The sequence below is a fragment of the Ambystoma mexicanum genome, chromosome 14 (genome assembly GCF_040938575.1).
Source record: "Ambystoma mexicanum isolate Mex_15411 chromosome 14, UKY_AmexF1_1, whole genome shotgun sequence".
NCBI classification, from domain to species: Eukaryota; Metazoa; Chordata; class Amphibia; order Caudata; family Ambystomatidae; genus Ambystoma; species Ambystoma mexicanum.
The window spans coordinates 624,202,146-624,215,722 of record NC_090940.1 but is presented as its reverse complement, the minus strand read 5'-3'; the positions used below and the strand labels follow the sequence as shown (position 1 = coordinate 624,215,722).

Below are 13,577 nucleotides of genomic sequence, written 5' to 3'. Positions count from 1 at the left end.
TGCAGGAGTCCCCAGAAGTCCTCCCTCTTGTCCCCGCTACTCAGCAGAAAGTGTCATGGTGGAAGATCCCAGTAATTAAAGCTTTTATGGAAGGGGTTAAGAGAATGTATCCTCCCATTTCCAACCCGGCTCCTGGATGGGACCTAAATGTGGTGTTAACCAGACTTATGGGGTCTCCCTTTGAACCTATGCACAAGGCGAGCCTAAAAGCACTCCCGTACAAGACAGCTTTCCTAGTGGCAGTCACTTCCATACTAATAGTTGGTGAACTACAGGCCCTTTCAATCCTAGACCCTTTTGTCACAATTCAGAGATAAGGTAGTTCTGCGCACTCACCCAAGGTTTGCCCCTAAATTCATTTTAAAGTTCCGTGTGAACCAGTCTATAGAACTTCCTACATTTTTCCAGAACCCTACCAACGTGGCGGAAAGAAGCTTACACACACTAGATGTGCGCAGGGCAGTCATGCACTATCTGGAAAGAACTAAACCACTAAGGAAAACAAACCAGTTTTTCGTTTCAGTGGCAGCTGGTAGACAGGGGGACCCTGTCTCTAAATCAACCATCTCTAAATGGATTGTCAACTGTATCACACTCTGCTACACTCTTACCAAGAGAGAACTGCCCTTCAAGCCTAGAGCACACTCTACTCTGGCACGGAGGCTTCCATAGCATTCATTGCAAATGTTCCCTTCAAGTCCATTTGCAAAGCGGCAACCTGGAGTTCTGTACACGCCTTTACAAAACACTATTGCCTAGACACTCACGCTAGGTCTGATTCTCAGGTGGGACAAGCAGTACTAAGACATCTTTTCACTGCTGTTTCTTCTCACAACCCACCTCCAACTCTTGGTACTGCTCGCTAGTGTATGCACAACATGTTAATCTAAGCAGATTAACAAGCATCAGAAGACATGCATTACTCACCATAAGAGCATTTCTGATGATTGTATCTGCTTAGATTCACATGTGCCCACCCTTCCTCCCCGCTCGGATGGAAGGAACATAGATATCTTACTACTTCTCTCTTTTCTGTACTCACTCATGATAGTCGTAAGGCTCCCTCACGGCAGAAAAAATGCAATCGGAGGGACCTCAACGCGTGAGGAATTCCAGGTACACTACACGTCACGTTAGTGATATTGTTACAGACCCGCCTATGCCGACGTCCCCTTTCGATCCTCGAAAGACTAGATGCAATACTCTGCGGTTACCACTAGGTGTCAGACTATATGCACAGCATGTGAATCTAAGCAGATACAATCATCAGAAATGCTATTATGGTAAGTAATGCATGTCATATATGTACAGAACAGCGACACAGATGTTCTGAATATTCATTATTGCTGAATAAAAAAGTTATTTATAATCAAAACAATGGTCTTTTGGTATCCTACTCATGTAAGTAGTGGCTGGTAAAATGAAGAATAAGTAGGAGACCCTGATTCTCCTGGTGTCTTGCAGTATTGAGTTTGTACTTTTCTATTTATTGTTTTCTGGGTGCTATTTCTACAAAGCTAGTCCACACTTCTCTTTTCTTTGCTTCAGTTATTTATTGTTGAATGTCACTTTGTGGCTTTAAAAGTGGGTGTAATGACACCCGCTTTGACAGATGATGCGTATCATCCAAAAACATGAAAACAAAAATGATACATTTCTCTTTTCCCCTCGCTGTCCACTTATATATTTGTTTGCATTGTAGCTATTCCATCTCCAGATTCAAAGAATGCAAATCTTTATTTCTTCGATGTTGTACAACAGGCCAATACAATTTTCCATCTCTTCGACAAGCAGTTCAATGATCACCTTATGCCATTGATAAGGTAAGACGGAGCATTTCCATACCTTTCATTTGCATCATGTGGAAGTGTTTTTTTTATTTTTGTTGCATAGATACTGTTTTTGGATACATTTATTTTCAAAGAAGGGCATGTAACATAGTATGTCAGAAAATATAAACAAGCCTAACGTGTGTGCTAATCTCTTGTCTGCAAATCTTTTGGAATACCCATCCCTTTTTTCTTTTTGCATAGTAACACAATGGCAAACAAAAGGCAAAAATGGGGAAGGAGGAAAATGGGCAGACTCGGTAGACTGGCAGTATCCCCTCCAACCAGATTATCTAATTCTGCATGATGCTCATTAAATACACCCCAAATGTTTTAGCAACCATGCAAATAATCATTCTGTCGAAACTGAACTGAATCAAATTTTGCCTGTAAGCACACTGCGTCCTGAAATATCTCAACCGACGGTCTGCTGACAGATGTTAGGAAAGATTTCTCTTTTAGCCCACATCCCTCCATATTCTATGGACCCGCAAATGTTTTTCTTTTGTTGTTGACCTGTCCTGACATTTTTCAGAGAATTGAAGCCTTCAGCTTCGATACCCTGTCCTTTTTGCTCATTTTGTGACTGCGAAACTGATCAGTCCTTCAGACATCAGTAATGGGAAAGGATGTTTCACTTTTTGTCTTTTTAACTTTTTACCTGTTTTGTTAAGATTCTTACAGTGCACACAGCATCTTACAATGCAGTGCTGTGGGGATATTTATGTATCACCCTAGACTTTTACACTGGGGATTATTAATATCTTTTTTTTTTAACCAAGTACATTTTTATTAAAATTTTCAGCATAATGCAACAATAAACATGACCCCCCCAACTCTCCTCCTCCCCCCCACCCCCCGGGTTTGGTCCAGAGCCATCGATATGTACAAGCTGCACATTGTAGAGTGGCAAAGTCTTGTCATTGCCCTGGGTTCTTTTAAAATCCAGCTGTCCGTGGCGTCCTCTCATGAAGGCCCCTCTGTGCTTACCTTTGCTACTCTACGTTAAACTCAATGGTCTCCTCCTCTGGCACCAAGCCACTCTTGCCCCTTGTTGGAGGTATCCCAGCACCAGAGACCAGTCTGTGAGGAAGCCCTGATGATCCCCCTGTAGGGTGTAGGTCACCCATTCCAAGGCTACACAGTTCCACACTTTTCTCACCATTGATGTTCCTGTGGAGGATCTTTTGATTTCCACTTTGCACCAGGGTGAGCGCCCCTGCCATTAGCAGTATGACATAAACCTTTTGTTCCGCTCTAGTTGGGTAGGTCATCTAGGTGAGCCCCCAGACCCAGCAGCATCAGACCTTTATTTCTTCTTGCCGGTGACCCCAAGGTTCCCACTAGCGCTTCTAAAAGTATTCCCCAGAACTCCTGGATGCGTGGACATTCCCACCATATGTGGCTCCATGTCCCCTCCATGCCACGTTCCCTCAGCTCATTTTCGACACTGAACTGTAACTCTTGTGTAGCCTAGCCGGGGTTAGTGCCATTGTACCATCCGTTTCACCCACATTTCCTGGGTTTGAATAGACCTAGTTAATTTGGGAATACGCCTCCACAGTTGTTGCCAGTCCACTTCCTCTGTTGTCTGACATGTTGACTCCTCCCATTTATCCATATATAGTCTCACCCCTACCTCCTCTCCCTGTTTATCCATTGAGTATATTGCCCCCACTATATGATCGTTCCCTGTTTCTGTTACTAGATACTTTTCAAACAGGGTTAGAGCACGGGTCGCCTCTTCCCTCACCGGGCCCTGCATTACCCAATGCCTTATCTGGGTAGATCTATACCTTTCCCCCTCGTCCAGCCCGAAGTCCTGTTTACGTTGGTTAAAGGTTTTAATTTTTGTAGCATCAAACATGTCCCGAATGTTGTGGCACCCCCCCCTCTAGCCATGCACGAAACCCCTTTCTTTCCACCCTATGTGAGCACTATGGATGACCAAATATTGGAGTACATTGGGATGGAAATGTTGTAAATCTGGCTCTTTTCACCAACTCGTGCCAGGCATCCACTGCCACTATTCCGCTTTGATACATGTTTGCCGGTCTATCCACCTTTGGATTCCACAATACCTTTGCTAAACTCCCACCTATCACCGCCTCATCCTTTGCCCTGCATAATTTCCCCTGATCGTCCCTCAGCCAGTCCCTGAGGACCCTTGTCTGTGCCGCCAAATAGTATTTGCGAAAATCCGGTTGACCCATCCCCCTCCTTTTTCTGAGCAGTATCATGACTTGTCTCACCACCCCCGGCTTTTTTTGATTTCCAAATGAACCTCCCTGTGAAATTCCGTAGTGCCCGAAAGGACCGAGGGATCTGTATTCGGAGGGTCGTAAAGTGGTACAAAAGCTGAGGAAGGACCACCATTTTTAGAATATTAATTCTACACAGCCACGTGACATTCAGTGGGCCCCAGTCCACCATTTTGTTTTTAATACTCTCTAGGAGGGACGGGTAATTAGCCTCAAACATCGTTGTCATAGATGTGTGATGGACCCCTAAATATTGTATGCACCACTTCACCGATATATAGGGAAGGTCTTTCCTAATTGCGACCTCGATGGTGGGGGGCGGGGGGAGTAGTCAAGTTCATTATTTCGTATTCATGGGTATTGATTTTTAAGTATTGCTACTGTTCGGAACTCATGCAGCTCGCTGTCCATTGATTTGAGGGAGCTGGCCGGGTCTTGTATTGTTAAAAACATGTCGTCTGCAAAAGCGGCTATTTTATGTTCTATGCCTCTGAAGAAGATCCCTATATCTCATTGTTTGCCCTGAATGCTTCCAGAAAATGTTCCAAGTGATCGCATACAGTAAGAGCGATAAGGGGCATCCCTGCTTCGTGCCTCTTTGAACTCTAATGGTGGTTGACAGCTGGCCATTGATTGTCAAGCGTATCGAAGGGTTCTGGTAATTGGCCTTTACTTTTGCTATAAACTTCCCACCAAATCCCATCCTCTGCATCGTTCGAAAGAGGAACTGCCATTTCACCCAATCAAAAGCCTTTCCGGCATCCAGGGCGACAAGAAGGGAGGGCACGCCCTTTTTGTTGTTTTTATCTATGAGGTGAGCTATCCTCCTGGTATTGACGCTGGTTTACCTTCCCTTAATACAGCCGGATAGATCCAGGTAAACTAGTCGGGGGAAGTATATGTTCCAAGCGATTCACTAGCACTTTCATATAAATGTTAGCGTCCACATTTATCAAGGCAATTGGTATATGGGATCCACAGGAGGAAGGGTCTTTACCTTGTTTGGGCAGTAAAACCACTTTCAACTCCTCCATAAATGGGGTAATTTTCTCAGTCCTTCCGAATTCATTATAAAGGGGGACCATGTACGGGAGCAGCGTTCTGAAAGCCCTGTAAAATTCTGTGTTGAATCCATCCGGCCCTGGGGACTTATTAAGAGGTAGGGAAGAGATGGCTCTCCTCATCTCATCGCTAGTTATCTCCTGGTCCAGTACTAATATCTCCTGCTCAGAGATTTGTGTTAACCTCTTGCTGGCCAGGTAACCTTTCTGCTCTTCCTCGGATGCTCGTTCTGAGCTGTACAGATGAGCGTAGAATTTCCCAAATTCCTGGGAGATATCTTCTGTGTCCCTGCTCATCCCCCCCTGCCTCTAATTTGATTTTCAAAATAGTGTTGGCGTTTTCCTCCCTTTTCAGCATCCTTGCCAGCAACCTGTCTGCCTATTTGCTTTAACATAATACTTGTGTTTAAGGAATAAGAGGGAGTGTACTGCAGCTCGCGCTTGGATCATCTCCAGTTGTTCCCTCACTGCCCTGTATTCCCTCCTAATTTGTTTACTTGCGCCAACTTTCATACGGGTCATCACCTGCTTCAATTTCTCCTCGAGTTCTTGTTCATCTAGCCGTAGTTCCCTGTTTCTTTGTGCTTTAAGTGCTATGATCTTCCCCCTTATTGCGGCTTTAAAAGCATCTCACCTTATTTGCTGTGAGGTATCCCCTTCTCTATTGTCCCCAAAATATTCCCCAATCCTCTCCCTAATTTCTTCCCTCGACATATTGTCTTTCAATAAGTAGGCAGGGTAACGCCATTTCCACACTCCCGTTCCCCCCCTTCCTACTAAGCTGCAATGTGATGGGCACATGGTCCGAGAGATTCATGGTTCACCCTTCTGAGTAAAGATTGCGATGCTCAGGCATAGTCTATCCTGGATGACGATTGATGAACATGAGAGAAATGGGTGTAGCCCTCCCTATCCCCCTCCCTCCCTCCCTCTGCCCTCCCTCCCTCACTCTCCTGCCATATGTCCACTAGCCCATCCAATTTTGCTACCAGTTCCTTTGACGGTTTGCCCTATGCCCCCAGTGTGGTCCTGCTTCTGTCTTTACCCGGGTCCCATGCCAAGTTATAATCTCCAGCAAGTATTGTGGGGGCCTTCACAAACCTCTCTAGCTTCTTCAGGGAGGCCTAGAGAAAGCAGTCTTGGCCTTGATTGGGGGTATGTACTGTGGTGCTAGTGTATCCCTCTCCCCTGCCTTTAATGTTTAGTGCGAAGTACCTTCCCTGGGAGTCTCTCTCCGTCCCTTCTGTTGAAAGGTCCATGTTCCTAAGGGCGATCAATACTCCTTCCTTTTTGGTCTTGTCGTTTGCTTGATATATCTGCTGAAACCCTCGTATTCGCACCCTGTCTGTTTCAGAGTTGGGCATGTGTCTCCTGCATGGTGACTATATCTGGTCCCTCCCGCCGTCGAAATCTTTCCTCTTCACAGGGGAATGTGTAACATTTTTATACTTCTAGAAATAATCTTCAGGCCTCTACCATTATCCATCCTCCCATGTGTGAACTTTGCTGCCAATGCTCGCAACCCACTCTATTCGAACCCCCGCCTCCCCTCTCCATTTCTCTCCCAATTCCCCCCACCCCCCACATCCCTTCTCCCCCCGCATCCCAATTGCCAGGTGTGCTCAACCGGCCTCTAGCCACTCTCAAATCGCTCCCTCAAGGATTGAGCCCTTTCCCTTCCCCAACACGCAGCTGCGCATACTCCCATACCCATTACAAGTTGTCTGCCCCCCTCCCAAGGGATCTCCTTGTTCTCTCATTTTCAAGCACCTCCCCAGGCTTCTCCCCTTTGCTGATTGCCCCTGTTGTACCGCTTTATGGATTTGCCCCAAACTGTCTCTTTACAGGTGTGGAAGTCTCTTCATAGCATATTCATGTTGGCGGGCCTTTCAACTGGGCTTGGTAGCCCCCTTGCTTCTTTTGGCCTTCGTCGTTGACCAGTCTCAACTCCTGGGCTTGTCCTGTTTCCTCTGCATGAGGTCGCTCAAGTTGTGTTCATCATCCACGATGCCCAGCAATCTCGCTCCTTCTTCATAGGATCCAATCAGTCTCTGCTTAGCCTGCCAATCCAAGACCACCCCGAACGGAAATGTCCATCTATATTTAATGTCTTTGTCCCTCAAAAACCAGAGGACCGGTTCCATCTGCCTCCTTGTAATCAGCGTAATTTGGTCGAGGTCCTTGAACAAGAACGTTTCTGACCCATTGTATTTTATTTGATTTGCTTTCTTTGCCTCCTGCAGAATCTTCTCCTTTGTCGAATAGTAGAGTGCCACCAAGATATCCCTTGGCCTGGCAGCTGGTTCTGTTCTCTGCGGCCCGACCCTATGCACGCGGTCTAGTCGAACGTCCGTTAGGCAAGATTGTATGCAGTAGCCTTTGGGAGACTGCACCAGCCTTGACCTCTTGACAATAGTTAACCCAACCTTTGGAATAAGCATGTACTACAAAATTTGGTAGAGCGACTGAGCAGCCAGGCTTATCTCAAGAGGGGTGCATGGAAGCAGTAAGGTTGTTATACAGAGATTCACAGTGACAGGTATCCAAATAAACACTTAGACTAAAGGTTTTGTTATTAAAGGAATGGTTCGCCCAAAATTTTTTATTTCAAAAATAGATAGTCAATATTAAATAAAAACGATTGGCATTTTTTTTAAGTCCCTATGTAAAATTTTGAGCAATTCAAGCTCAAAATTTGCAAAAGCAAGCACATGGGTGCATCCATTTTGTGAAATGGATGCCCGCCTGTGCTGGCTTTTGCTTTTGCGGCACTAATGAAGGAAAAGCCAGCCAGCTGTAGTAAACAAAAGCTACCACTGGGTGGCTTTTCCTTCATTGGTGCCGGGACTCGGAGGACGCGGACCGGAGACTACAGGCAGAAAAGCTGCAGCTGCATCTCGGTAAGTGCTATTTATTTATTTTTAAAAATAAGCACTAGCTGTGGTTTTTTTCTAAGTTTTCCATCTGGAGGAGCCTGGAAAACTTAGAAATAAAACCGCAGCTTTAAAAACATTGTATTTATGTTTGCTGTCACTTTTGAAGCGACCGCAAACATAAATACAAAGTTATTGTGTTTGAAAACGCTGCGGTTTTTCTTTCCAAGTTTCTCAGGCTCCTCTGAGCCTGAGAAACATAGAAAGAAAAACCGCAGCGTTTTCAACAACCGCGTAGTGTTTCTGCCTAAATCTGCTTTCCCATTTGGGGCTCTAGGGCTCCCCACGGGGAGCCCTACAGCCCCAAATGGGAAAGCAGATTTAGGCAGAAACACTGCAGCATTTCCCATTTGGGGCTCTCGGGGCCCCCCGTGGGGAGCCCGAGAGCCCCAAATGGGAAATCAGCTGTAGGCAGAAACACAGCGGCATGTAAACACAACCGTGTTGTGTTTCTGCCTGCCTTGGCTTTCACTTTGGGTCTCCGGTGCTCTCGTGGGGGAGCACCGGAGACCCAAAGTGATAGCCACAGCAGGCAGAAACACAACGTGGTTGCGTTTGAAAATGCTGCGGTTTTTCTTTCAGAGTTTCTCAGGCTCCTCTGAGCCGGAGGAGCCTGAGAAACTTAGAAAGAAAAACCACAGCGTTTTCAAACACAATAACGTTGTATTTATGTTTGCGGTCGCTTCAAAAGCTACCGCAAACATAAATACAGCGTTTTTAAAGCTGCGGTTTTATTTCTAAGTTTTCCGGGTTCCTCCAGCCCGGAAAACTTAGAAAAAAAAACGCAGCTAGTGTTTATTTGTATTAAAAAAATAGCACTTACCGAGATGCAGCTGCAGCTTTTCTGCCTGTAGTCTCTGGTCCCCGTCCTCGCGTACAGCACCAATGAAGGAAAAGCCACCCAGTGGTAGCTTTTGTTTACTACAGCTGGCTGGCTTTTCCTTCATTAGTGCCGCAAAAGCCAAAGCGAGCACAGCGGCGGGCATCCATTTCACAAAATGGATGCCCCCATGTGCTTTCTTTGAGCTTGATTTGCTCAATATTTTACATAGGGACTTGGAGAAAAAAAAATTGCCGATTTTTTTTTTTTTTTTTTTTTAATATTGCCCATCTATTTTTGAAATCAAAAATTTTGGGCGAACCATTCCTTTAAACAATTATTAATTTATCAGTCAGTTGAATAAGCCTTCTTTAGAAGGGAGCAATATAGAAGTAACAAAAAATACACTTCAAAATTACACTCTTCCTTTAAAACAGTAAATACCCATTTGGGGTGGCACACAGATTCTTCCTACACCCTGAGGTGACTTAAATAACTAAGACCCTGTGGACATTAATATATCACTGGTACATTTAGAGCAATACTGAGGTTATGTTCAATAAGGAGAAGATGAGAGAATAAAACAATGGTTAACAAATATTCTTAAGCAGGCAAGTACTTTTTTGAACCCTACAATGCAAAGTAAATTAACCCTTTTCTGGGGGAAAGGCAAAGCACAAAGCCAGAGACGAGAAGAGTATTTCAGGGAGCCAGGACAGCTAATGTTAGTTGAGCAAAAGTGTAGATGAGCTGAAACGCTTCTTGCAGGTAGGTTAAAAAAAGTCTTGCACAATGTTTTGGAGGTTTTTGTATAAAAAGAAATCACTGTAGAGCCACAAGCTGGGAGGCTTGTGAGGGGCAAAGCTGCAAGCAACTCTGCAAATGAAACCAAGACAAGTTTCAAGATCTAGCAAGGCTACACAACAAGAGGTAAGTCCTCTTAGTTTTACAGTACCTTTGGTTAGAAGAAAACTGCTTCCAGCTGGCTTCTGTTCCTGTGTAGGTCTGCAGATCCTGTGTTCCTGGGCTTCAGTCGTGGGGACAAGAGGGAGGCCGTTTGGGGACTCCTGCACTACGAATGGAAGGTCGGCGGCAGGAATTGTCAAACTTCAGATCAGCGGCACTTTGCGGTTTCAGCTCCTCGCGGGTCTTCCAAACAGCACCACTGCGGTTCTCGGATACCTTAATGCACTTTCCTCTTGTCTGGGGTCAGGCTTGGCCAGTCCTGCTTCATGGGAGTCCGGAAGATCTTCCTGGAGCTCAGGTCCGACTTAAAAGCGATGCACTAGATCTGGTGTTCCTCTCTCTGACAATCGGTTCCTGCAGCAGCAAGGTAAATGCAGGCAACTTTGAGACGATGTCCAGACCAGTTCACTTTGGGGTTGATTGGTCGCACCAGTCCAAGGGGAGAAGTCGTCCGTTGCAGGGCTTCTCTAGTGGAGGCAAATTCAGAGCTTTAGCAATGCAGCAGGGCTTCACCGGGCAAACCAACGGTACAGGAGTTGCAGCAAGCGTCTCTTCCAAGCTCTTCTTCGGATTCCTTCGTCCAGTAGTCAACACTGCCCTCCTGGCAAAAAGCCTTGCCTTTTATGCAGGTTTCTCCCATTCATTCGCAGCCTAGCTGTAAATCACACAGCAGGGTGGCTGTCCTCCGAGGACAGCCAGCCAGCAATCACCTTTGGGTGCATGCATTCCTGTAACCAAGGGGATTAAGCACAGGGAGTTTCGGGCACCTCCCTCATTTCCTGACCCTGCCAGACATGCTGGAGCCAGAGGCGGGCTTCACCAGTGAATCCTGCCAGAAGCCAAACTAACAAAGGGGCCAACCCTGGTTTGACGAGCATAGTAAATCTCAAGAAGGCCCTTTCCAACAAGAAATGTTGAAAAAAGAAGACCGGGTCATTTTGACAAAATGGGCACCCATAGATGCTTTACTGCGGCTGCAGTTGCAACCCGTGGTAAAAACACGCAATGGTTGGAAAAAGTAAACCACTGCCACCAGCCATTAATTGTAGAAAGGGTAACATAAAAATGTTGCATGAGAAACTAGACAAAGGGGATACTAAGTAACCCCACCAGCACCCTATTGTAAAATAGTGTGTGCTGGGTCTAGAAAGTTACAAAATGTAAGTAAAGTCAATTTCACTTCACTGCTCTTGGAAACTGTACTTTCACCAAGAGAAGGTATTTAAACCTTGGGGAAATCTAAGAGACTTCCCTGTGCTACTGCACTGAAGGTGCTGTGTGTCGCAATGCAAAGATGATGCCTAATGGAGTTTATCAGACTCCAAAGTCAAAAGAAACACAGAGTTCAAATCAGATCAATATACGTGCGTGTGGGAAAAAGGTCTCACTAACTCCAGGGTAGAAATGAAAAGTCCTCAAGTCCAGCAAAGGAGTTGAGGGTTTGGGGGGTGGGGGTCTCTAAGGTTGAAGGGAATGAGCATAACAAGCAGAGGGGGTAATCCCTGCCTTTGCTATCAAATTGGCTCAAGACTGCTCCTATCCCTGTGTTGGAAGCATCCGTTCGGACCAGGAAGGCCTGAATGTAATCTGGAGCTCTCGGCACTGGAGCCTTACAGAGTGCATCTTTCAGCCCTTGGAAGGCCTTTTCAGTCCTCATTCCACTTGACCTTTTTAGGGGACTTGGGAGAGCATATGGTATTCAGAGGAGAAGCATTGGTGGCCCCATAGTTCTCAATGAAGTACCTGTAATAACCAGCAAGTCCCAGGAAGTCTCTTAGTTGAATTTGAGTAGGGGAGTGGCCCAGTCTTGTACAGCCTGTACATTGCACAGTAAGGGCTTGATCTCCTCTCCTCCTACCTCATAAGCACTTTACTCTGACCAACTTGGCATTTATTTGCTTTGATGGTCGGATTGGCCTGTTGAAGGGCCTGCAACACATGTCCCAGGTGGTCCAGATATTCTACCCAGGTAGGGCTGAACACTGCTATGTCATCCAAGTATGCCATGCAGAAGTTCTCTAACCCGTTCAGAACATGGTTAACGATTCTCTGGAATGTGGCAGGTGCATTCTTTAAACCAACGGGTATGACCTTAAATTGGTACAAGCCTTCTGGAGTTAAGAATGCTATCTTCTCCTTGGACTGGTCAGTCATGGCAATCTGCCAATAGCCACTTGTCAGGTCAAAAGTACTGAAGAATTCTGCTGAGCCCAGTTTATGCACCAGTTCATCTGTCCTTGGCAAGGGATGATTATCCGTCTTGGTAACTGCATTTAATGCCCTATAGTACACACAAAATCTAAGGTATTTAGTTCCTGCCTTTGGTACTAACGCAACTGGGCTAGCCCATGGACTTGTGTAATGTTCAATCACTTCAAGGTCAACCAGCTTATTGACCTTCTTTTATGTGGTTCCCCACATTCTGACATCCTGTAGCCCCTGCTTTTAACAGGTGCACTATCACCAGTGTCAATGTCATGCTGGCCCCAAAGGGTCAAACCTGGTGTTAGTGAGAACAAGGGGCAAAGTGTGTTAACAAAGCTTTGCACTCCTCCTGTTGCTGTATTGTCAGATTAGAGCGTTTTACTCCTTCTACGACCCATCTGAAGGGTATCCCCTTAGAATATCTGGAAGAGGCTCACTCTTCTCTTCTTCCTGATCAGATGCTAAGAGCAAAACTCCTGTCTCTGCTCTGGAAACATAAGCCTTCAAATGGTTGGCATGAAAGACCCCGGGGGTGGGGGGATACGGGGCAACTTGGGGCTGCCCAAGTCACAACCAAATAATTGACCTCTCCAAGTTTTCCTACAACTTTGAAGGGGTCCTAACCATTTGTTCTGTAAGAAGACTGTCTTACTGGGACCATGATGAGAACTTGTTACTCTGGAGTAAACTCCACTATATTTGCCTTCAGGCCTGCCTTTGCTTAACCAGAGCTTGACCAGCTTTCGCATTTTCGGTAGCCTTCATCATCAGGAGTGCCATCCACTGTCTGAGGCCAAGCACATAGTCAGTAATCCTTACTGGCTTGAGGGAAGGAGTACTCTCCAGACCCTCCTAGATCATGGCCAAAGGGCATCTGACTGGATGACCATAAAGTAACTCAAAGGGGCAAAAGCCCATTCCAGCTTGAGGAACTTCTCTGTAGGCAAATAGAATACATGGCAGAAGAAGGTCCCACTTTCTCCCAAGTGGTTCTTTCAAAGCTCCAATCATGCTCTTCAGTGTTCTATTAAACCTCTCAACCAAACCGTTTGTCTGAGGGTGGTAGGCAGTTGAGTACTTGTAGGTGACCCCAAAGGCTTTCCACATGGCCTGCATGCAGTGTGACATAAAATGTGACCGCCTGTCGGATACAACCTTCTTAGGAAATCCTACTCTGGTAAAAATACCAAGTAGGACCATCGCCACTGCCTGAGCAGTAATAGTTCGCATTGGAATGGCTTCAGGGTAAATGGTGGCATGGTCCACGACAACCAATATAAATTGGTTGCCTGAAGATGTTGGAGGGTCTTGGGGGCCAACAATGTCAATCACTGCCCTCTCAAAAGGAACTCGCACTACTGGGAGAGGCACCAAGGGTGCTACCTTCTTGGTTCCGCTCTTACTAGATAACTGGCAAGTGTGACAACTCATACAGTGTTGTAAATTTCTGCACCCATCTTGGGCCAGTAAAAGTACAATAAGATCCTCTCCTTGGTTCTCTT

General features: G+C 45.8%; 1 protein-coding gene across 2 annotated transcripts in view; it reads left to right on the top strand.

The window, feature by feature from the left end:
• EXOC5 (exocyst complex component 5) overlaps positions 1–13,577 on the top strand; it is a 248,070-nt gene that overhangs the window by 153,207 nt on the left and 81,286 nt on the right. For both annotated transcript variants that reach the window (XM_069638074.1, XM_069638076.1), the window contains exon 14: positions 1,703–1,823. In XM_069638074.1, coding sequence (XP_069494175.1) covers positions 1,703–1,823 — 121 coding nt within the window. The remainder of the gene's footprint in view (positions 1–1,702; positions 1,824–13,577) is intronic.